Raw genomic sequence first — 26,084 nt, 5'->3', positions numbered from 1 at the left:
TCCTCCATTGTACATACGTCGAATACAAGAATTCCCCAAAGGATCTTAAATGTATTTAGCTCTTGACAACTTGCTGGCCAGTCCAAGACCTTGATGTCTCGCTCCGAAAACCACTGCGAAAACCACGTCTCTTACTGACATAGACGGCTGCATTGTATAGCTGAAAAGTGCAGTTTTCAGGCATAAAATCCTCAGTAAATGGTACCAGACGTCTTCCAGTAATTCCACGTATTTTTTTTGAGTTCATCCTGGTTGAAATTGTAGCAAGAGAGGTTTATCATGACGTGAAAAACCACCCCAAATCATAAGTGTTCGCCTTTTAAAAATCGGCTCAGCTTGACCTCAGGTTCCTTCCTCAAATCATGCCAATAGTGTGCACAACAATCAGGGCCATCTAAATTGAACGTATTTCCATTCGGAAATACAACGTTATCCCATTTATTTCCCCATGCCATATGCTGAATATGTGTTAGATTGATTCGGTTTTTTGGCCTATCTAGTGTACTTGGGGTAACCAGATCCCCACAATATTTCTGCAATGCGTTTATTGGTAATCGAGAGTCCAAGTTCCTTCTTAATTTCCGATTCATTGAACTTTCCAGTTTCGGCCAGCTCCAGAATTCGATTCCTGCCACGATTGCTTATTTTCGTATTTCCCTTAGTTTTCTTCTTAACGCCTTAACATTCTTAACTTCTTAACATTTCGAATCGATGTTTCGGTTTTGTTAACCCTCCTTCCTATTTCCCGGTTACTCATACCAGTTTACTTAAGTTCAGTTCATCGGAGCTCTTTGTTCTGATTCACTCTAATATAATTTTTTGGCATTTTTCACCTCAGATCAGCAAATTGCCAGCACCAACAAATGTTTAGCGTACTAACATAACAACAAAACTGAAATGACAGATTTTTGGTGTCATAGGTGCGCCAGTCGCTTATATTCAATTGCGTGAGTTTAAACGAATTTCCCTCCTCAAAATGAAATGTTGCCCCCTATTAAAAGTATACGTAATTTTAAAATCAAAATATAGTGGGTCTAAGCTATACATCCGACAACCAAACAAATATAGTTGCGAAGACAGATTTTTGATCTGTTGTTTGAATTTTTCTGAATTGTTCGAATTTTTCTCACTGTATTCCGGCAGATAGTTTAACATCGAAACGATATTAGGTATATGTCAAACCTGTTCTTTTATGAACGAAACATTGCTAATGATCATAATAACTACACTGGTGAAATGAGGCAAACTGTTCTTCATGGAGGTGTGAGACAACCAATAAAAAAATATGGAAATGTTGTGCCCAAAACACGACTGCATTGTTAACGTAGTACTACGAAATTATTTTATTCAATTCGCTTGATTCGTAATCCGAAGTGGTAGGATATCATTTTAGAATGCCTCCAAAATTTGAATATAACTTCTTTGTGTTGTTTTGTAAACGCAGTTGAAGATTGATTGCTGATTGCTGATTAATGTTTGCCCTCGCAAGTACTGTCCTGTTCTGTTCTGTTCTAAACATATGTCGTAATTCATTTCTTTATATCAAAAGTATTTATCGCCAACGCTATCTCGGAGGTCTTTTTCGCATTTCGCACACACTCGGCCACAGGCGATTACATATTCGTCAAACCAGCTCCATTATTCCACACCTTTTAACTACTGCAATCTATCTTTGACAACGCTTCAATAAGATAACAATGGCACTTCCAGCAAAATGTTGTTTAGCATTGCCTCGATGAAGTCACATTCCTACACATCGTATGTACAATGCAAACCTACCAGCATCAAACAAGCGTCCAACAGAGCCATACACTGGTGCAGCGACAAGAAAAGAAACATCGCAACAACGACCGTTGCTCGAATGTTTTCTTATGAGCCTAGGGCTTACGACCCTCTTCACATTTCAGTATCTCTCACACAAAAGTGTAAAGTGTTCATACGTGATGCATGGCGGGACAACGGCTGGAAACCACCCTCAACACATTCCAGTACCTTTCAAATGAACGATATAATTCACCAAACTTGCTACATCATCTTCTTCACACTCTAGCATTTCCGACACAGAGAGTATAGCCCATAAAAGGAGGTCTGCAGTACCTCTCACCCATACGTTATGGCCCATGTAAGGCTCACCTAACCACTTCATACTCCAGTACCTCTTAGAAGAGGAGGTATACGCTTGATGAATTATCTACTGGAAGTGGTACAAGCAGTGGGACCTCGTGTTATCGACTCATCATTTCGGTTCAATCCTCAATAGTGTAGAACATGGCATCGCCAACGTCTAATCACACTGCTTTTTGAGACCACTAATGGCTCTCAAGGCTCGAACCGCTAGCCTCGGCATCTTGTTCGATCGGAGAGTTTCCGCTCACTGAAATCAATACTGTCTCACCTGTACCCAATAAGGCCAAGTGGATCACACAATGAAAATCTCAAAATATGCATAACATGAAGGATCGTTAATTGCGAAGATTCGGATGGCATGACCCATCTTATCCGGGAGATAGATCGAAATTTTCGACTAGTCACTGATAACCAGACTGGAAAGCAAGTTATCACCCTCGCTTCTGTCCAGCATACCTTGAGATGATACAACAGGTCTCTGTAATAACCCGCGTCGACCTTAAATGGATAATAGTCCACCCGGCGAGATGTGTAACTAAATAAAAAAAAAAATTCTAGTCATGGGTGAATATCACTTCGGAACCACTTCTTGCATGTTTTCGTATTAACAACTGGTCCATAGCAATTGCGAATCGAAAGGACAGCGAAAGCGAAAGGGGCCCGAGTGGAAGTGATATCAAATAATTATTCTTAATCCATTTCTGGTTGATCTAGGCCACAGATCTGTGATCGACTATTCGATCGATTGGTTCGAAAATTCTCCTCGATTCCCAGACACATAACCAACGGTTTCAGTACAAGCCGTGTTGCAGATGATGAGAGGATTTACCTCCATATTGTCATGTCCAGTGGACTCAATGCTATCTGAGGGATGGTAGTAGTTCATTAGGAACCTGACTTGCCCTCAGCGGTTCAATCAGAACGCATGGCCCCGTGATCGAGATGACATACCTCCACTGAGTCATATTCCGTATCATCTGAGTTGTTGGGAGTGGTTGACTTTCTACTGCCAACAGTCCGAGTTCAACAGACATCTGACCTACCTTCATTTTTTCATTTTAATGTTTGTATGATCCGCATCACTTGCATCCCCGAGACGCTAGGAGAATAACGGTACATTGTGCCAGTGCCCTGCAGTAACACAGCAAGGGCAAACATACTGTGGAAGGCGCCCTTGTACTCCCGAGCTTCCTTGGGGACAGAGTGTTCAATAAACCTACGCGAGTGTTCAATAAACTTACGCGTATTCTAGTGTTTTTCACTGAGAATACATTCAAAGCGTGTTATTTGGCATATGAAAGTATGAGGGGCTCAGAATGAAAGGGGTATAAGTGACTTGATCGATTATTCTACAACTTTCTCTTTAGTTAATAACTGAACTGCAAAAAGCGTTCCAATTTGAGTTTGCTATAGAATCCGATAGATGAGGCTCTGACCTATCTTCCACATCGTCAAATACAGCTGGGAATGTGTTCGCAGCTATGGTATGACCAGGGTTGCCAACTAAACTTTTTAAAAATCAGGATGAATGAAAATAAAAATCAGGAGAAATCAGGTTTATTAATACTGGGTTGTCCGGAAAGTTTGTGCTGATTTTTAGATGAACAAAAGTAGCATTTTTATTATTGTTTCCAATTTTATATGCACAGTTTAATTCCTTAATCATTCGCCATCTTTCACGCAGCATAGATTTTTTTCATCCTAATGGATGATTGCTGGTGTTAAGATACTCCTTCCCCCTCTCTTAGAGGGGGCTGCCGTACAAATGAAACACAAATTTTTGCATTACCCGAGAATTAATCAAGCAAATTAAACCAAATTAGGCATATGGAAACTTTAGGGTGCAATGAATGTTTCTATGGTGGTTAGATACCCCTCCCCCCTCTCTTAGGGGTGGCTGCCATACAAATAAAACACAAATTTCTGCATTACTCGAGAATTAATCAAGTAAATGGGCGGGACGAAGTTTGCCGGGTTAGCTAGTAAAAAATAAAACAAATCATAAACACTTTCAACGGCATCCACCACAACGCGGTGCCTTCGCTCGCCCAGAAATGGGAACAATTTTTTCTCCTGTTTCCACTCGATTCATCACAAACTCATAAATCATCCGAGAGTGTAGCACAAATGACGACGTGGAATACTATTGAGAACCATTCTCGCGGGATGTAACCATGACCCTTCCGCCAAAAAAATCGAACAGAGCCCACCTCGAGACGAGGGGAAAAGACTTATCTCCACTATGTCGCAGACCGACTGTTACTCTGCGGGAAAATTTGCATGATTGCAGCGATGAACGAAGAAAAACGGCAACCGCCGTAATAAGCGACATAACTTCGGTGTAATGTAAAATTCACAGCTTGCACCACCAATAAGACCGTTCAATGAACTAAATGGGAGGTGCAAAAACGGGATCTTTCTGTGCAAAGAGGAAACTTGAAAAGGTCCTCGAAAGTCAATGTATGCAAAGTTGCTCATTTTTGGTTCTTCAAGTCTACAGTAGGCGACATGTAGACCCCTTAAGTTTTTGTCGTTTAACTGATGGTGCCGGCGACAGTCACTTCGGAAATATGAATAGGTAATAAGACGACAGTGTTGCTAAACAGGGAGTTTTCTAACCTTTCCAACCCTTCAGAAAGGGCATGCATTTTTCCGTGTGCAAAAGTGCTTCCACAGGTTAAAAGGCTACTCAGAGTTCGAAATAAGCGGAAAACATTACTCCAGCATGTCATGCTGAACAAATCGAAACTTGTTCCATATTGATAGTGAAATCATGCAGTGGATGCTGACATGCGATGACCTCCACTTTTGAACAGTAATTGTGTCGTCTACCTTTGCAAAAACATAAACATAAAACCATGGGTATTCTTTGATTACCTTAGTGATTGTTTCAAGGATCGAGGAACATTGAAAAAGTGCAGTTGAAATATCGATCTACGAAGCTTTTTGAATGTTATCAACCTAAACGAACCACATCATGATACCTCTGGGCAACGGTTAACAGGATATTGTCACGCGAACAGTGCGCTGGAATGGAACGAAGAAAATGCATGCCTTGCGTCGTGATTGTGTGAGCGTTTTTTTTTGTGATACTATTTCTAAATGCACGTGATTCTAGCGATGAACTATTTCGGAGGACTTTCCTTCTTCACATACACAGAAGCCAATGCAAACATAGGTGTCTGATTAATCTAGATTAGAACATAAGGCGAATGTAGCTGGAATGATTTAACCAAAACAAAATGTTGTGTCAATAACTACCGATTTGAGACTTTGCAACAGCACTACGAATGTGGATATGATTAACTGCTTTGAAAAAAAAACAACTCAATAATACCTCATATAATAAGCAGCCACTAACTGACTTTTTTATTTCTTTTCTTGTTTTCAACTTTTGCATTCTTTTTCTCTCTTTTTCCCTGAACACACTTCCCGACTGGCGCCATGAATCATCCGAACTAGGGCAAGGGTACTGGTTCCGGTCACCGGACGCTGCTGTACGGCAATGCGATCCTGCTGCGTCACAACAACAGTGATATGGTGAGTATGCGGTGGTGGGACAATAAATATGAGAGTTGAATGCAGGCAGGACCCATGCAGGACCATTTATCAGAAGCCATTACTTCACAGGTTGTCAGTTGCATTGGGGGGTGAACATTGTCTAGTAGTGAGACAACTGGGAGGGGTTATATGTTTATTTGGGACAGTTGGCGTTTTTTAACGTCCTAACGTACCATATTAAGATCTTCAGCTTTAGCTCGATAGATGCAGGATGTAGACACCATGAGCATAACATCGATTGATACAAATTGTCCAAGACTTTGTTATTAACCAATTTTAGATTATGCAAATATTAAAATTATTCAGTCAACATATTTCTATTGATTACTATCCCTAAGACCACTAGACTAGTTTCAGCAACAATATTCACAGCATTCCGATCCAGCATTTGCAGTTTTCGTTCGTGTCGTTATGTTTGTGTCGTTGAGAGATACTTATACATCATATCGAATGATTTTGCTAGTGAAAGTAGTGACAAGGATTCAAAAGAGCAAAAAGATATCGAACAAAATGGTCCATATTAGAATACGGCAGGTTTTGTTTTGACCGGTTTCGCGACATGCGGCCGAGCATTGTCGTGCTGCGAAATAACTTGATCGTGTCTTTGCTCGTATTGTGGCCGTTTTCCTTCAGTGCACGGCTCAAACCGATCAATTGTCGTCGGTAGAAGTCCCCCGTAATGGTTTCATTCTGTTTTAGCAGCTCATAGTACACCACACCCAGCCCACGCCCACACCAGCATCAACTTTTGGCCGTGAATATTCCGCGCGGCCGTCGATGTTGATGCATGGCCGGTGTATCCATATGTTGCCCGACGTTGAGGATTGTCGTAATGGACCCACTTTTTATCACCAGCAATGATTCGATACAAAAAACCCTTTCTTTCATGCCGTTAGAGCAGTTGTTCGCACGTGAAAAAACAGAGTTCGACGTCTTCTTTCCATTGCTTTTAAACGATTGAATATGGTTTGCTGAGCTACTCCAAGTGTATCTACAAGTTCTTGTTGCATTTGTGGCGGATCTTGATCGAGTAAAGCCTCCAATTTTTCATCTTCAAACTTTTTTGGCTTCCAGAACGTTCTTCGTCTGCCATGTCAAAATTAGTACTTTTCAATCGTGCAAACCACGTCTGATATGTTCGCTCAGTTGGAGCATGGTCACCATAAACTTCCACCAAAATGCGATGACTTTCCGCAGCTTTTTTCTTCATATTGAAGTAATGAAGTATCACTCCCCGAAAAAAACACTCTCGTTGGTACGAAATTCGACATTTTTTTGTTAAAAGATAGATGAACAAATAAAGATATAATGGAAATTAAAAGTACTCTTTGTTTCATTTTTACGGAGCTCGAAAAAACGTCCGAAATTCGTGTCTCTACACTAGAATACCCCTTGGTTCAAGAACTCGATTGAACACACTAACTTTTACAATCAGCGCATGGAAGTGTAGAGAAAAATTCATTTCTTCGAACAGTTCCTTGAATAAACGAGCTCCAGCTTTGATGTTAATAATGATTCTGATGACCAAATCAAGTATTGGGTCATGTCAAGTTTTTGACACATCTGCATCGCGTCTATAAGCGGATATTAAATCGCCATTAGTTAATATAACTTCACAGGAAATCTATATCTATAAAAATGGATTTCTGTCTGTCTGTCTGTCTGTCTGATTCTTATAGACTCGGAAACTACTGAACCGATCGACATGAAAATTGGTATGTAGGGGTTTTTGGGGCCGGGGAAGGTTTTCGTGATATTTTGAGACCCCTCCCCCCTCTCTAAGGGGGGGCTGCCATACAAATGAAACACAAATTTCTGCATTACTCGGAAATTAACCAAGCAAACGAAACCAAAGTTGGCATGTGAACGTTTTAGGGTGCAATAAATGTTTCTATGATGGTTAGACAGTCCTTCCCCCACTCAAAGGGGGGGGCTGCCATACAAATGAAACACAAATTTCTGCATTACTCGAGAATTAATCAAGCAAATGAAACCAAATTTGGCATGTGGAGGTTTTAGGATGCTATAAATGTTTCTATGGTGTTAAGATACTCCTTCCCCCTCTCTTAGAGGGGGCTGCCGTACAAATGAAACACAAATTATTGCATTACCCGAGAATTAATCAAGCAAATTAAACCAAATTAGGCATATGGAAACTTTAGGGTGCAATGAATGTTTCTATGGTGGTTAGATACCCCTCCCCCCTCTCTTAGGGGTGGCTGCCATACAAATAAAACACAAATTTCTGCATTACTCGAGAATTAATCAAGTAAATGGGCGGGACGAAGTTTGCCGGGTTAGCTAGTGAAGCATAAATATCTGCATTACTCGAAAACTAATCAATCAAATGGAGCCATTTGGCATGTGAAGATTTAAGGGGACACGAAACGTTTCTATGGTGAACAGACACTCCTCCCCCTCTCTAAGAGGGACTGCTATACAAATGAGGCATAAATTTTTGCATAACTCAAGAACTTCTCAAGCAAACAGAGCTAAATTTGGCATGTGGAGGTTTAAGAAGGCAATAAATGTTTCTATGGTGGTTTGGTACTCCTCCCTCTCTGTAAAGATGGGGGGTCTGAATAACTCCAGAACTAATCAAGCAAATGGAATCAAACTTGGAATATAAAGGTTTTAGGGATCGATGAACGTTTCTATGAAACACAAATTTCTGCATTACTCAAAAATTAATCAATGAAATGGAGACAAACTTGGCAAGGTTTTAGAGGTCACGAAAGGTTTCTATGGTGAATAGACGCTCCTCCCTCCCCTCTCTAAGAGGGGAGCAGCCATACAAATGAAACATAAATTTCTGCATAACGCAAAAACTAATCAAGCAAACTGAGCCAACTTTGGCATGTGGAGATTTTAGGGGGCAATGAATGTTTCTATGGTGGTTTGACACTTCTTCCCTCTCTAAAGAGGGGGGACTGAATAACTTCAGAACTAATCAAGCAAATGGAATCAAACTTGGCATATAAAGGTTTTAGGGGTGATTAATGTCTTCATGGTGGTTTGACACTCCTCCCCCCTCTCTAAGGGGAGGCTACCATACAAATGAAACACAAATTTCTGCATAACTCGAGAACCAATCAAGCAAATCGAGCCAAATTTGGCATGTGGAGGTTTTAGGGGGCACAAAACGTGTCTATGGTGAATTGACACTCCACCCCCTCTCTAGAGAGGGGCTGCCATACAAATGAAGCCCAAATTTATGTATAACAACTAATCAAGCAAATGGAACCGAATTTGGCATGTTGTTACATACCCCTTCCCTCCTCTCTAAGTGGAGGGCTACCATACAAATTAAAAAAATACTGCATAATTCATGAACTAATCAATTAAATTAGCGGAAACACATTTGGCATATGGAGAGTTTAGGGGGCAAAAATTGTTTATATGATGGTTTGACAATCCTTCACCCTCTCTGAAGGCAAGAGGGCTTTTGGATCATATCCTCCCTATGTAACAAAAAGTAACGCAGAATATATTGAGCCGGCCAACGAAAAGTTGGCGGGCTCAATATATTCTGCTTTGACGAGATTTCATCAGAAAACAATTCTCATACATACTCAACATGTTTCGTTCCCTCTTTCGGGTCCCTTGTTTTGAGTCTTCAACCCAGCGAGATCCGTAATGATCATGAGGAAGTATCAAACCTGTTGACTCCCGGGAAGGAGGAGCTATCCGACGTTCAACCCGTTTGGGAGTACTGCTCCTAGAGCATTTGTAGCAACGAATGATATATCGCCATTTCTATGGTCTTTTAATAACGACGTTTCTCGTCTGGTCCTCTATCCACATAAATTATGATTACTGGCTTGATTATTCCTTGATACCGAATGATTTCGAATTCAGACAGCACGCAATACCCTTTTAAAGTCAAGTCCATGAGAAAATGCTTTCGAAGATCAGTACCTTCCTGAACGAGCCGCAACGTGCATTGGGCCACTATATCCAACTGCTTCGGCATGACCAAGGTGCCCTAGCTTTATTTAGCATCCTGTGATAACAAAAGGAATACGTTTATATTTAGCAACCATGTCATGATCCGGGATGATTAATGCGATATTCAATGTGCATTGATCGGTGCCTATTTATTTGATGCTGCTAAACCTATTACAACAAGTTCTTTAACGGATGAGTCATAAAATGCGGGAATAAATGAAAACACGTTTGGTAAAAAATTTGTTCTCTCTGTTGCATTTATCCAAACCCATACAATGTGCGTTTTGGATGAGAAACAGTTAGACAGAAAGTGGCCCTTCATCTTCAAACTTCCTCAATATTTCCGGAGAACTCAACATCATGGTCTGGACCCATTTGAAATTTTATGGCACATCTGTTGATGCGGGGCTTGAGTTGTTGAGTTGTGGAGGCTTCCCAACCATTAAGTACACCGACTGGGACAGTGTGGCCCAATACGAGTCGATTGGCTGCGTCTGGGGTACATTTGGGGGATTGTGTTATGGGCGATCAACTAATCCTTTGTTATTCCTTTAACACTAAACCTACTGATGTTTCATGTATACCTATTCCTACCACAGGGGGTCAAGTGACCCTTTATGAATAGTTAGTGAACAATTGCTCGATTCATATAGTTTTGATGAGAAACGTGACATACCATACTTCTCCTGTATATTTCGACATAGAATATTTCGAAATATTTCGACATAGAATAACAATTGTTAGCAAAATAATGAAATTACAATTTTTGACACGCGAAATAGCACTGTAACTTGGAATGTTTACTGTTGGCTCGCTTGGATAGTCAGCAATACAATTAATTCTAATCAATCACTATTCATCCACAAATCCAAATCCACATCCACAAAATATATAAAGCAATAGCAAAAATGTGTAATGCAATGGTTTTGTATCACAACCACGCATACAAATCTTTCTGCTATCATATGAATGTTTGCACTGGTCAAATGACCCGTTGCGGTAGTTAGGGCAGATTACATATATTTCTCAGTAAAAAAAATAACAAGAGAGGAGTAAACACTGAAAAATACATTCGATGTATGTTTTAAGAAAAGTAGTGTAGGCAAATTATATTGTGACAATAAAATTTGCAAGAAAATTTAAAATGGGTCATTTGACCCTTCGTGGTAGGTTTAGTGTTAATTAACCCTCCAATACTCGAGCATACGATCTCAAACACCGAGAGTCAATAATTTTGTTTCGAGGAGGCTGAATTAAATGACTAATGAACAGGGCTCTGCATAGTCATAGTCAACTAAGAATAGTCAGCTGACTATCTGATATCCGTAGTCAGTTAGTAATGACTTTTGGCTTCTTCATGCAGTTTCTCCGCCAAAACATTCTTCCCAGTCAAATTGTCCTCATTGCATTATGAAGTGATTTCCCCCAAAACGAATTCGCTCCTCTCTTTTTCGCTCCCATGTACGTGGGCATGCATCGATGTTTGAGTTCAACGTGGTTTGACATACGCTACAGGTGAGCTAGATTCTTTTGTATCGTACACGAAAATAACTCACACGTATAAAATAGCGTGCAGTGTATGTGCGCGCTATTTTGCACGCTATTCACCAATACTAACGCGAGAACCTTTATAGCATACTTAATAAATGTCTAAGTTGGTTTGAATTCACAATGGGTAAACAATAAACCGTCCATTGATTGGGTTACTTCTTTTTTGCAGCAGAAATCATGTTTTCGTTCCTCTTTATATGGACGTAGAAATAAGATTACGGGTATACATTTCGTTCCTAGAGGAATAGAAATGTGGATTGATGTCATTTGAATGAAGAGGCAGATTTGTATTCATTAGTCGAGTCAATTAAAATAACCACTGATTGGACTAGTTCACCAGTCATCCTCGCTAGTCAACGCTAGTCAATTCATTTTTTAGTCAAGTCACTTTTTGTTATGGGCGACTGCCGAAGCAATACTAGTCGAGGCGAAGCTGCTGAGAGTAGAGTCGGTCTTCATTTTTCACCTTCGAAGATTTCGGGCCCTGCTAATGAAGCTGAAGAAAAAAAAATTCTGCTGTTTTTTTATTTAATTACATCTTTAACTACTTTAAATAAATACAAATAACGCCTTAAGATACTTAACAGCTAAATTACAGAGACACGCACAGTTTGTGTCCCCTGATTAGCACAGTGGCAGATAACAAAAATCCAATTTGAAAATTTTCAAATTAAACCTCAGTCTTAGCATATGCTGTTAATGGCTCGTTGTCTGCGGAGACACTAAAATATAATTCACAAAAATCATATCTTTTATACTCCGACCCGGTGACATGTCGATGACTCATGTCGACAGACATATGATTGAGCATAGTAGACGATACATTCGCTGTCTTGCTCAGATCCAGTGAGTGTGCTTGTAGATCATCCTCGCTATTCTCCTTCGAGGAGTGCTTTGAACCGGCAGTAGGAGAAAGTAGATTGACATTGAATAAACCGTTTGAGCAGCATAACTTGTCGTTCAGATATATATTGTGGAGTGTAGGGTGCTTCCGTTACGTTTGGATCTGGCATGTCTGTAACGAGGCGCGGTTGGAAGTTCTCATCCATTAAATATATGGATTTTGTGGCTGGGTTGTTTACCATCCAGTCTCTCTATCAAATCTCTGAAAAAAAAAGTTTTCAAGCCTTTGAGGTTGAGTTTTGTAGCTATTAACCGGTGAAACCGATTACAGCTTGATCCTGTTATCGTGAACGTACATGATTGCGTCCAAAGTTAGGTGTAAGCTGTGATTATCCAAAATTGATAAGACAGGATCTCTTGCTGGCGCTTTCACTTCCTTCCATTACAAGAATAGTTAACTATTCAGGTACCCAGAATCTAAAACATACGAAGAAGTTCCTGAAACCGCGCCATTCAAAAGCAAACGATTATGACGCTTCCATTGGAAAATAAGGGTGGGTTGCACATACATCGTGTTTGCACTCACCTCTTTTGGCTGAACATACCTATTTTTCCGACAGTTTTTTATTAGTACTGGAGACCACTTTGGATGGATTGTTTGGGACGGTCGACATACCACAAAATATAGAAATGTTTATAGACTTGCTCCTTATTGAATCTCACGATTCTGGTCAGGCTAGTTTGCTGTGCGGTTCGAAGAGACAGACGATACTTCCTCATGAAACTAGAAGCTCAATCTCTTTCTGTCAGGTTTGAGGCTTGGTTCGAATTCATTGAATTGTAATATGAGTGAAACCATAGAATTACTTACTAAAATGAGCCTCTTCTGCAATCTGACGATTCGAGGCTCTCTTCCGAAGCCTCTGTCGGGCTATTTTGAGCATTTCCAGAGTGCCTTTCGTTTGGTTTTCCTCTTATAGGTCTTGTACGAAAACAACTTATGCCCCACAAGGTATCAGACTTTTCAAAAATAATATTGTATTTTCAGTTCCGTTTCAAAACATATAAACATTGTTCCAATATATTCCAGCATTAAAAAAAAAACCAGCAAGAACCTTGTAAATATCGACATGACGTAGCAACACGTTTTGCGCCAAAAACAGGATTAACAAACCTCACAAAATCAATAAAGTCGATTGAACGTGAATTTTACCGCGTTGCAACAAGCTAAATACAGATTTTTATGTTAGTCATCACCCTGGTGAATTCTCACTTTTGAGTTGCATTTTCCAGTTCTGGGATGAATTCATTTCAATTGGAATCAATAGATCTTTGAACATTGATAAAAATGTTACAAATATCATCAACAAAACTGATCGAATACCTGCCTTCATATTTTTTCAGTGCTAGATAATCTCCCCTACGAACCAATATTGCGAATGCAACCTTGGTATGTTTAACCTGTACGAAACATCCAGGTGCAACGATGCCGGGAAAGTTTCTTCCTTTCATGCACCATTTTTGACTATTTTTAGTTACCACGGCTCTCTGAATCTAATCATCACGTTATTGTATTTTGTTCCTGTAGCTCCACTCTACCACACTTCGCTCACCATAAAACACAACTCAAAAAGCTATTTTCATTGTTCCTCAAGAGAAAACCCAAGTGTTCTCCGATGCAACGTATCACAATAAGGTGAATGTGACTGGGGAAAATCTAGTGTAACATCTCTCGAGGACACTTGCTTGCCAGGAAGGCAACTTCCTGTGTTGCAACGAACGTACGTCAATATAGGGAGAAACAAATAAAACGAAATTTTAAAATAGCATTTCTATGTTAGATCGGAGAAACAATTGAAAATTTAGCACAATCGGCAAAAGGCACAACCTGTAGTGGTATCAATGGAATTTACAATATAATAAAAAGTAAAATTTTCTTGTCAGAAGTGGGGTTCGAACCCACGCTCCCAATCGGGAACCAGAGCTTAAATCTGGCGCCTTAGACCGCTCGGCCATTCTGACTTGACGGAAACGATCGGTCAAACAGCGGAAGCGCTTTACGATGGAGCGATGGAAAAGCGAACTTTCGCCAAATGGCAATTTTATTAAAGCGGGAGGGGTTTGCGTTGGTTGGATTAATTATCAACGAGTACGGTGAGTTCTCCGCAGCCATGTTCTTGCTAAGCGAAGAGTAGCACGCGATAATGTCATCATTTCAGCCGATTAGCTAACACTCATTGTCGCTGGTACTGCAGTGCAATAAACGGTCAGTAGTGGCTGTGTAGAACTTTTTAAATCAAGATGATTCAACCAAGGCATACACGTAGGTACACGGCGTCTGCCTTGAGAAAGAGTGTGGCATCCTTCGCCAAACCCCCGCCCACCCGACGTTTCTGTTATTGGACTTAGAATTACGGTGCTTGTTATTCCGGTTCACTGCTATTGTTAAGCAGCTGTTTGTTGTGCTTCGTGAGTACGTGAGACTCTCTAGTGTTGTTGGCTCAAGCGCTTTTTATGGCAAGTGACTGCAAATGGCGTGGCACAACCAAAGCGTTGAAAGGCGGAATCAAGAGTAGAAAATTTGATTATCAGAAACATTCATCGAGCGGAGCTTTTTTCTCTTTTCTTGCTATGCCTCTTCTCGGAAAAGATGGAAATCCAGCAGTTTGAGTGGGGTACTGTGTTGGCAGTATAATTTCCCGTGCGGACACGTAAATGTTTGAAATATTTGACTTGCCTTCTGGGTGCCGGAGCTTCCAATCGTAATTCTCTTATCCTTTGTTCATTGTCTTGCAGTTCATTCAAAGTCCTAAGAGCTATACCTCTTATATCGTGATAGCAATATTCGCACCACAAATATTTTATTTTTCTCATGAATTAATCGGATTCAATGAAATTACGATAATGTTTGATATTTCTGTTTATTTTTCAAATATTCAATAACCACGCTAAAGCCACAATCGAACCAACCAGAGTTTTTGGGAAGGTTTAGGTACCTCCACTAGTTTACGTCTAACGACATCATCGATTCGCTAAATTATTGGTAACGACCTTTTTTTTAATCGTTCACCTTCTTTCTGGAGGATAATTCCGCATTTATCAGTTTACCTCTGAAGATACACTCAATCAGAGATTCGAAAAATGTTGTATCATTTGGTTATTTATGTAAAACTTTGCAAACATTCTCTAGTATTATGGCAATTTTCAGGATCTGATACGACTCTGCTACATTATAATAAGAGGGCCTCATGATCAGTACCTCTTTTTTTCTAGAGTCGCTAGAAAATACGGCTTCAAAAATTTCGTATTTTTGCTCTATGTCCATAAAATTGCTGATAGAAGATTTTCGCAATACTGATCGCCAATGTAATTAATTGAGGTGCATGGGGACATCCTCTGTACTTTATTTCTAACGCGAATTTTGACATTTCTGTAGTGTCCATTTTCATTAATATTAGCGAATTCGTTTTGAACCTGGGTTCGTTCCAAACTGTTATTTTTAATGACAATTAGGACAGAACATCAGAAAAACGTTCGGATTTAGGACTCTTACAAAGAATATTTGTGTTGAAATCCCCAAGAAGCAAAATGTTTTCATAACATGTTCCATAATCTATGATTTTTTCGTAAACAAACTCTGAACAATCTAGCATTGGGTGATTATAAATTAATCCAACTAATATTTTTTCAGAATTGATAATAATTTCAACGGAATTAAACTCTATTGTATGACCTTGACGTTCAACAAATAACGATTCCAAAACCTTGAATTTGTAACATTTTCGAATATACATTAATAATCCGCCTCCTATTTTCTCAATTCTATCATTTCTAATAGTGTTGTACCCACTGACTTGAACTAAACTCGAATTTTTACTGTCATTCAACCACGTTTCGCATACACAAGCAGTATCAACACTAGAAATGCTCATTATTTGACGCAACTCATCCATTTTTATCATATTCCTAGCGCATATGCTTTGCATATTCAAAAAATTTGAATTCTGCTCTCGTTATTATTGATTGTATTCGTTTTTTATTGTTTTCAAAGTCTCGAGACCAAAGGCGCTATAGTTATATACATATCTCGAAACCAGGGAAGCGTTTTTTCGTTTTTGAGTTATGTTTTTTCAAAGTTAGCCGATGGTCCAAAAAATCATTTTTTCCCATTTTTTTCACTACAAAAAAAATCATAACTTTTGATCTACTGGACCGATTTAGATGATCGACATATCAAATTAAAGCCGATGAGCAAGTCTTGTTTAGATATTACACTCTGAATAAAAATGGATTTTGGGATTTTGTTTTTGTAATTATTGATTATATTTATTTTTTATAGCTTACATCGTTTCGGGAAGTTCAAAACTCAGGGCCCTCATTGACCATCTTTGTGTTGTTACAGAATAGCTACGTCCACGCAACAATCAATAGCGATGGAGATCGATCCACGGTCGAAATAAGATCGATTCATCCATACAACGGAAGAACGGAAAGAATACTCTTACGCCTAAATGGCTACTGTGTAAATGTACCATATGTAATGGTATAGAAGGAATACTGGCGAATGACAACTGTGTAATGTAATGTGCTATAATTATAGATATGATAACCGTGTGACATGTACACGATTAAAATGCGGCTCTGTTACAGCTAAAATGCTAATGAGCCTAAAATAAAAAAATGGAATAAAAAAAAATCGTTTCGGGACCAAGGGCGCCATATTTTTTTTATATTTTTTCCTGAAAGCTGAGGTTTTTTTACATAATATATCCGAATACCAGAGAGGTGTTATTTTTCGTTTTTAAGTTATGATTTTTCAAATTTAACATGTTTTCAGTTTTCGTTCAACATTTCTAAGCGACTAGACTGGATGTATGTGATTATAATCCAATTAATTGGCAAATGTTTAATTTTTTTCAAAAAAGTAGTTCAAAAGTAATAATTTTTTGGAGAAAGTCATTTTTGACAAAAAAGGGAAAAAAGATTTTTTGGACCATCGGTTAACTTTGAAAAATCATAACTCAAAAACGAAAAAAAAACGCCTCCCTGGTTTCAAGATATGTTATGTGAAAAATCCTCAGCTTTCCAGAAAAAAATATAAAAAACTATGGCGCATTTGGTCCCGAGACTATGAAAACAATAAAAAACGAGTACAATCAATAATAACGAGAGCAGAATTCAAATTTTCTGCAGGTATAGTATTTTTTCAAAAAAGATCAGGTGATTAGCTTTAATTTGATATGTCGATCATCTGAATCGGTTTAGTAGTTCAAAAGTTATGATTTTTTGAAAAAAAGTCATTTATGGCAAAAATGCGAAAAAATGTTTTTTTTTGACCACCCTTAAACGGAAATGGTCACCCTAACACAAAAATAAAAAATACGGGTCTCATAATTTGCGATAAATAACAAAACTACCACTTTTGACGAAAATCTGAGAACCACTATACCGGTTTGGCATGGAATGGCTGTATATATAAATTCATTAAAAATTAAAAAAAATAACACTTATGCTAACAAGGACGCAAAAATCCGATAGCAAAGAAAAAAAGACGGGTGGGTAATGTCGGGGACATAACCGGAGTGACGTAGGACTATACAAAGGGGACAGCTTTTGTTAAATATATATTTTAAATATATTGTTTTATTTTCTTCTCCTACGTCAATACCTACCTATCTACCTGAAAAATGGATTAGTTTACTGTTTACTCTTTATGAATATGTTGATGGTTCTGAAAAGAACCTTCAGTGTTGTGTTTTTGTTATCACTCGATATTCCCATCTTGTTCGGTCAAACCTTCCTGTTTAGCTATTGCGTTTGCCACTCGCAACAGCTTTCACAGTTGGAAAATTTCTTCCCATCCAGCTTGTGACATATTGTTCAGTAAATTACATTTAATGCGACGTGCCGGAGAAACACTTTGCCACTCACTGAAACTAATTGTTGCCTTGATGAGCGCCGAACCGAAGCTGCTCTGTTCTTGATGCGGGTTTTCTGATTGTCGTGAGCAGCTTTACAAGCCAACTCGAGCACTCCGACGGCCGAAACTCTGTAATCGCTGTTAGGTATACTGGTGCTCCGGCACCAATCCGTTCGGCCTAGTTACCCTTGCGGAGCAATCAGTGAATGCGACCAACAGGGAACTGGAGACCTGCACGGTTCGAGTGAGACTTTGCCTTTCCCTTAACTTGTCCTCCTTTGTTACGTTCACGATGTCGATGCCGTACAACCACACGGGTTTACGGTTTGAAAGAAAATAAGATATTTTTTTGGGGTCCGCGTGTTTTATACTCTAGCGGTACACACTCACAGGATAGAGACAAATCGGCAGACTCAGCCAGAGGGGCGAGTCCAACGAGACGAACGAATGAGCGTTAAAAGGGAGCGATGGCAATAAAGTACATTCATTACGATTTGTTCGCTCGTTGGATTCACATGCAGGCTAAAAAGGGTCCTTTTCAGGATCACAAAATTATCTTCAATCTAAAAAGTTTATTGTTTTGTTATCACTCGATATCCCCATCTTATTCGGCTAAACCTTTCTGTTTAGCGATTGCATTTGCGATGACAGTGGTACAGTGTCGACTTTCAATGTGGGGTCATAATTTGGACCCCGAACTCTATGTTTACAAAAACGTCCAACTAAATATGTATTACAGGTCCGTCCAATTAGCTAAATGTCGAGATAAGTGTAAATTACTGTACTTTCAATCTAGAAGCAATTTAAGAATTGGTGAAAATCAATATGCTCATAACAACTGCCAAATTCACATACTCATTATATCCTGGCAAACAAATTATGAAAAAATCAATTTGTGTTTTATTATTATTTTGGATATTGTTTTAGAAAGCATTGAACTGTATTTCCTTAACTCTTTTTTGAAAGGTTTAATGGCCCTGAAAAGCGCCTTGTTTTATGGAATGGTTGTTCCAATTTAGAAAACTTAGTACTCGTGGTTCTGAAAAAAACCATTTCGAACACCCTCGATGCCGCCTTGTTCTGGATTTGCCACCAAAGCAGTTTGTATAAAGAACAAACTTTTTTCTTCTGCTACCTGATGCCGTTTTGCGATTGCGTTTGCCACTCGCCACTCGCTGCAACTGCCTGTTGTCTTGATGTCCACCGAACCGAATGTGTTCTGTTCCGAATGCGGGTTTTCTTATTGTCGCGAGCAGCTTTGCCAGCTAACTCGATCACTTCGGCGGCAGAAACTATATAACGCCGGCTAGGTGGACTGGTGCACTGGTACTAACGCGCTCGCCCTAGCTACCCTTGCGGGGAACTCCAGATCAACACGGTTCGAGCGGGATTTTGCCTTTCCCTTCACTTTTCCTCCTTTACCATGTCCAGACATGGCTGCTCGGGTTGGTTTGTTGATGTGTTGTGATGCGAACCGATGTGGTGTACGGTTTGAATGAGAATGATCGTTACGGCAGCGGAGCGGGGATTTTTAAGCTGACTGGCTGGCTCGAGAATTACGCATGTGTGAGACTGCGACCAATGTTTCGTTCATTTTTTTCTTTTTCCTTTCCAATCGTGCTTCATTCTATTTCGCTGCTGCTCTGGTTGCCCGTTTTGGTCGGTACGATTTGAGGAGCACAAAATGGACCAATCAAAAATGGGCACATAGTGCATTTTGACAATGCTTGATATTTCACAATTATTCAATTATTTATCTCAAGAAAAATGAAATGTTATCCGTTATGATAAATGCGTAGATATATTTCCTATCAATTGATGCAAAAACCTTTGCGATCTATTGAGAAATGCTCGAGTTATAAGCGTTCCAAATCTTGCATTTTTTCCTACTTGTTCAGTGCCTAGATTTCCATTTCACCCCCTATATTTTCCGGTTAGACGTAGTCCTACGTCAAAATATGAGCGGGAAAAAACCAAGTGTAATAATTCATCTTCATTAATATATAAATCAATAATCGGCAGTAAATTTTCATTCATAGCTTTTATGTTCAAAGCATGTTTCTTCCACCTGATAATCCATTATCATTTTGACCTCCCAATGAAGGCATACAAAGCTTAATGCCGTCTACGCGAATATACTCTTCATAATCTGAATTTGAATTGGATTCCGATTCTAATAATACAAAAGTGGAGGCGATCCGGCGTAGTGGTAACATCCATGCCTCTCACGCTAAAGGTCACGAGTTCAATTCTCACTCCCGACATTCTTCCAAAAATGGAAGTAAAAGTGACGAACCAGCCAAATGAGTTGAAAGTCACTATAATACAGATAAAAAATAATAAAAAATTAAAAAAATAATACAAAAGCAAAATCAGCAAGTTTTCCATTTTCATAGTCTTTATTTTTAGATTTTGACAGTTGATGAACCCGAGGTGAACATCTCAGTGCGAACCAAACAGCTTTCGAGTTGAACCTAGTGCAAAACTAGGTTGAAACTGAGTGAATAAAAAAAAATGACGAAGCGTTTTCTGTGGACGGATTCAGCCACCACCTTGACCTGGATCCGGACGGATCAACGCCGGTATCACCAGTTTATGAGATTTGGGATAGGTGAAATATTATCGACTACCGACGTTCACGAGTGTAAGATGACTGAACGTTTCAGACGACCAAGACCAAGTGAAAAACAGGGTCGGATATCAGTTCCGACAGTCGTTGGTTTCACAGGCCAGATGTTCTACGACTTCGGTTACGGCCCTAGGGCTTTAAGAGCTATGGGCTGGCAACGATGAAACTCAAGTTGCTGAAAGTAGCTATTGGAACCATTCTGGAAGCACAACGAAAACCAGATGACGACGTTTTGTAAACGGTTGTTGATGTTGAAGCAGAAGCCATGGTCAACACCCGACCATTAACCTACATTCTTGAGTCAGCCGACCTTTGATCCCTAATCATTTCCACTTAGGAAGCTCTAGTGAAGTGAAGCAGCTACCGGCAGTGTCTGTTGACTCCAAAGCAAGCTTGAGAAGCGGATGGAAGCTAGCAAAGCAATTGTCAGACGGGTAATGAGGCGTTAGATAGAGGAGTATCTGCCGGTAAATTCGAGGAGATCGGATTGATTTAATGAAGTGAAATATATCGCGGAAGGTGTTGGTGGTTGAAGGCAATATTCGGAATCAATGAATAAGAGGGAAGGTCAAAAAAAGTTGTACGAGGGAAGGATGGAATGGTGCAGACATCGAAGGGTGTCATTAGAGTCCGGTTGTGAAGGTTGTCAGTTGTCGTAGGTAAAGGTAAACCGGAAGCAGATGGTTTATGGGCGGGGGGGTGTGACGTCGAGTACCCCTCGACGTTCAGTGTAGAACAACTGGACGAATCTTCACAGCCTTCGACAAGCGAGGCAGAATCCCATCATCTGAGAAACAACAATAAGTGACGAGGCAAATAATTAAAAAGAACAAAACGACTCGTATTGAAAGACACTTGTTTTTTTTATTTTTTTTTTCCAAAATATATATTTTATTAAGGCACATGTGGCGTTAGCCTGACGGGGCCGAGAGTCCAATATTTTGACAAATTTTGTCTTACAACTATGTTAGTAATATGTAACCGATTACTCGCGGTTGGCTCGAGGTTAGTATTACAAGTGTTCTCATAATTGGTATGTTGCAGTCTTCGATGCTCTGTACGTGTGTCCGACACGGGATACTTCCTATTGGGATGCAGCCGACCATTAATCAGCAACGCCCCATATCTAGCGTGGTGCGTCTTTCTCGCCTCGAGGAATCCAGGATAGAATGGTCACTAGCCGGCGCAATCATCAGCTCGTGTAGAGTTGTCATGAGCGGTACAACCTTTGGCTCTTGTTGAATGATCAGTGGACTGCACAACCTTCGGCCCGTGTATCTGTAAAGAGTGTGTGTATGTATTGCCGCGACTAAGTAAAAGTTTATCGATCGGATAGGAGGGATATGAAACGGGGGCACAACGAAGGAAACATCATTAAACGTTGACATCGGCGTTTCTGAGGAACAGGTATAGATGAAGCAGAAGATCAGGATCCCGGCTACCTAAGATATCCCGGACGGGGATATCCGATTGTCTGCCTTGTGCTCTCAGTGCTCTAGAGAGCTGAGAGCGAGCAGCATGGAACCGGATACACGACCAGACAACATGCTCGATGTCGTGGTAGCCATCGCCACAATCACAAAGATTGTTTGCTGCGAGCCCAATGCGATAGAGATGCGCGTTTAGGTTGTAGTGATTGGACATAAGCCGAGATATCACGCGAATGAAATCACGACCTACATTCAATCCCTTGAACCATGCACTCGTTGAGACCTTAGGGATAATCGTGTGTAACCAACGACCGAACTCATCACCACTCCACATGTGCTGCCAACTTACGAGCGTATACTGACGAGGAATGTGGAAAAATTCATTATAAGCAATTTGCCTTTCAAAAAGTGTGCCTTCTAAAGCGCCCACCTTAGTTAGCGAGTCCGCTTTCTCATTCCCCGGAATCGAGCAATGAGAGGGAACCCATGCTAAGGTAATCTTGAATAATTTTTCGACCAAAACAATCAATAGTTGTCTTATTCTTGTTAGGAAATAAGATGAGCGTTTATCAACTTTCATTGAGCGGATTGCCTCTATTGAGCTGAGACTGTCTGAAAAAATAAAATAGTGGACGATGGGCAATGTTTCAATGTTTCAAAAGACACTTGTTGAGGTGGATAATTTCATATTCTAATTAAAATGTATGAAAATATCGGTTCACAAGCTTTCAAACTGTTCATAGGGTTCTTTCGTGGTACATTTTAGACTATACAAGAGGAAGTATTGGTTAAAAACGATGTGGTCCTGCTGGAGTTGATTTTGGTTCCGTTCCTTTATCACTAATTGATTTTTCTTGGTCCTACCATAGTACCTAGCGTGCCTTTCAACCTCGTCTTCCAACGACAAACTGTCGTTCGACGTGGGTCTGCAGCAGCACAGCCAGGGTGAAGCGTGCTGGTGGACAGTACATCCGGCGAGCAAACAGCGTTCCGAGGGTGAGAAGGTGCGCGTCGGTGACGACCTGATTCTTGTCTCGGTCGCTACCGAGCGTTACTTGGTAAGTAACCAGATGATAGACTGACTGGCCAGGATACAAATACAGTTCCCTTGATCCCCCATGTAGCACACCACCAAGGAGAACGATCTGTCGGTTGTCAATGCCAGCTTCCATGTGACACACTGGAGCGTCCAGCCATACGGAACCGGTATTTCACGTATGAAGTACGTCGGCTATGTGTTTGGCGGTGATGTACTTCGATTCTTCCACGGGGGTGACGAGTGTTTAACGATACCTAGTACATGGAGTCAGGAACCTGGTCAGAAGTAAGTATCCGCTTTGTATTCCAACCCGCAGTTCTCTAACCACATATTTCCTACTGCAGCATTGTGGTGTACGAGGGTGGTTCGGTCATGTCACAGGCTCGATCGTTGTGGCGGCTAGAGCTGGCTCGTACCAAGTGGGCCGGTGGATTCATCAACTGGTCCCACCCGATGAGGATTCGACATCTAACCACGGGTCGCTATCTCGGCGTGAACGAACAAAATGAACTCATACTGACGCCACGGGATGCGGCTACTACCTTGCAAACGGCGTTCGTGCTACGCTCCGAGAAGGACGATCAAAAGGTGGTTCTGGAGGACAAAGATTTGGAGATCATCGGTGCGCCCATCATCAAGTATGGTGATTCCACGGTCATCATGCAGCACCACGAGTCCGGTCTGTGGGTGAGCTACAAGAGTTATGAGACGAAGAAGAAGGGCGTTGGCAAGGTCGAAGAGAAGCAAGCCATGCTACACGAGGAAGGCAAGATGGACGATGGGTTGGATTTCTCCCGCTCGCAAGAGGAAGAATCGAGAACCGCACGGGTTATCCGCAAGTGTAGTCATTTGTTCACCAAATTTATAAGGTATGAGACGTTGTTGTGCAAGAGTTGAGCTTTTGATCATATTTTCATTCGTTTTCCAGTGGCCTCGAAACTCTCCAGGAGAACCGTCGTCATTCGTTCTTCCTACAAACTGTGAACCTCGGCGAAATGGTTATGTGTCTGGAGGATTTGATCAACTATTTTGCCCAACCGGAGGAGGACATGGAGCACGAGGAGCGTCAGAACCGACTTCGTGCTCTACGCAATCGTCAAGATCTGTTCCAAGAGGAGGGTGTGTTGAATCTGATCCTGGAAGCCATCGACAAGATCAACGTCATATCGTCACAAGGCTTTTTGGCGTCCTTTTTGGCCAGTGATGAAACTGGACAAAGCTGGGAGATGATCTCCGGATATCTGTACCAACTGCTGGCGGCTATCATCAAGGGAAACCACACTAACTGCGCTCAGTTCGCTAACTCCAATCGTCTGAATTGGCTCTTCTCCCGGCTTGGTTCGCAAGCTTCCAGCGAGGGTTCCGGAATGTTGGATGTACTACATTGCGTCCTTATCGATTCGCCCGAGGCGTTGAATATGATGCGAGACGAGCATATCAAGGTAATCATCTCGCTTCTGGAGAAGCACGGTCGTGATCCGAAGGTCTTGGATGTGTTGTGCTCGCTGTGCGTCGGTAATGGCGTAGCCGTGCGTTCTTCGCAGAATAATATCTGCGACTTTTTGCTGCCGGGGAAGAATTTACTGCTGCAAACGAGCTTGGTCGATCACGTAGCCAGTATCCGTCCGAACATCTTCGTTGGCCGTGTCGAGGGATCTGCGATGTACCAGAAGTGGTACTTTGAAGTCACTATGGACCATATCGAACAAACGACGCACATGACGCCGCATTTGCGAATTGGTTGGGCCAATAACGCTGGGTATGTGCCGTATCCAGGAGGAGGTGAAAAATGGGGCGGTAATGGAGTTGGTGATGATTTGTATTCGTACGGTTTCGATGGGATGTACTTCTGGTCGGCTGGCAGGAAGACACGGGTGGTTTACAAGGACGTAACGGAACCGTTCATCAAAAAGGGAGATGTTTTGGGTTGTACGCTGGATCTGAGCGTCCCTGTGATACGGTTTACGTTCAATGGGGAGCCAGTGCACGGTTGTTTTACGGATTTTAATCTGGCTGGAATGTTCTTCCCGGTAATGAGCTGTTCGTCGAAGCTGAGTTGTCGATTTTTGTTTGGAGGCGACCACGGTCGCATGAAGTTCAATCCTCCATCAGGATTCTCGCCATTGGTTCAGTGCTTGATGCCGAGTCAAAATCTTAGCTTGGATCCGTGTTTCTACTTTGGAAATTTGAACAAGAATGTGCTAGCTGGTCCGTGGTTGGTCGAAGATGACTCCGCCTTCGTTCCGAAACCTGTGGATACCTCGACCGTTAGCTTGCCCGCCTCTGTTGAGACCATTAAAGACAAACTTGCGGAAAATATTCACGAAATGTGGGCACTTAACAAGATTGAGGCTGGATGGACTTGGGGCGAGCGACGTGACGACATGTACAGAGTTCACCCGTGTCTGACCTCGTTCGAAAAGCTTCCGGCAGCGGAGAAGAGATACGATTGTCAACTGGCCGTGCAGACGCTCAAGACAATACTGTCCCTGGGTTACTACATCTCGATGGATAGGCCACCGGCGAGAATCCGTCCAATTCGATTGCCGAATGACCCGTACATGCAGGGTAACGGTTACAAGCCAGCTCCGTTGGATCTGAGCGCTGCGGTATTGAACCCTAAAATGGAGGAACTCGTCGATCTGCTGGCCGAGAATACGCACAACCTGTGGGCCAAAGAGCGGATTCAGCAAGGTTGGACCTATGGGTTGAACGAAGACAGCGAGAACCGCCGTAGTCCCCATCTAGTTCCGTACAGCAAAGTAGACGAAGCTATCAAGAAGGCAAACCGTGACACGGCGTCGGAGACAGTCAGAACGCTGTTGATCTACGGGTACAATTTGGACCCACCAACTGGTGAGGCGAACGAAGCCCTTGCTGCGGAAGCGTTCAGGCAGAAGTTTGCTGCCTTCCGAACGTACCGAGCGGAGAAGACGTATGCTGTTACGTCAGGGAAGTGGTACTTTGAGTTCGAGGTGCTGACAGCGGGACCGATGAGGGTTTGTAGAAACCAGTTTTTTTTTGTTGACAGACTAT

The 26,084-nt window shown here is 41.2% G+C and overlaps 1 protein-coding gene and 1 non-coding gene across 29 annotated transcripts in view; one reads left to right on the top strand and one right to left on the bottom strand.

Moving 5' to 3' along the window:
* Window positions 1-26,084, top strand: part of LOC129770346 (ryanodine receptor) — a 128,975-nt gene that overhangs the window by 65,490 nt on the left and 37,401 nt on the right. For all 28 annotated transcript variants that reach the window (XM_055773099.1, XM_055773098.1, XM_055773126.1 and 25 more), the window contains 5 exons: window positions 5,590-5,667; window positions 22,879-23,067; window positions 23,134-23,333; window positions 23,393-23,917; window positions 23,977-26,047. In XM_055773099.1, the coding sequence (XP_055629074.1) occupies window positions 5,590-5,667; window positions 22,879-23,067; window positions 23,134-23,333; window positions 23,393-23,917; window positions 23,977-26,047 (3,063 nt within the window). The remainder of the gene's footprint in view (window positions 1-5,589; window positions 5,668-22,878; window positions 23,068-23,133; window positions 23,334-23,392; window positions 23,918-23,976; window positions 26,048-26,084) is intronic.
* Window positions 13,969-14,052, bottom strand: Trnal-uaa (transfer RNA leucine (anticodon UAA)). Its single transcript has one exon. It is a non-coding gene; the product is annotated as a tRNA-Leu (tRNA).

Source organism: Toxorhynchites rutilus, chromosome 2 (genome assembly GCF_029784135.1).
Source record: "Toxorhynchites rutilus septentrionalis strain SRP chromosome 2, ASM2978413v1, whole genome shotgun sequence".
Lineage (NCBI taxonomy): Eukaryota > Metazoa > Arthropoda > Insecta > Diptera > Culicidae > Toxorhynchites > Toxorhynchites rutilus.
The sequence above is the reverse complement of the archived record's forward strand: the minus strand, read 5'-3'. Positions and strand labels throughout refer to the sequence as shown.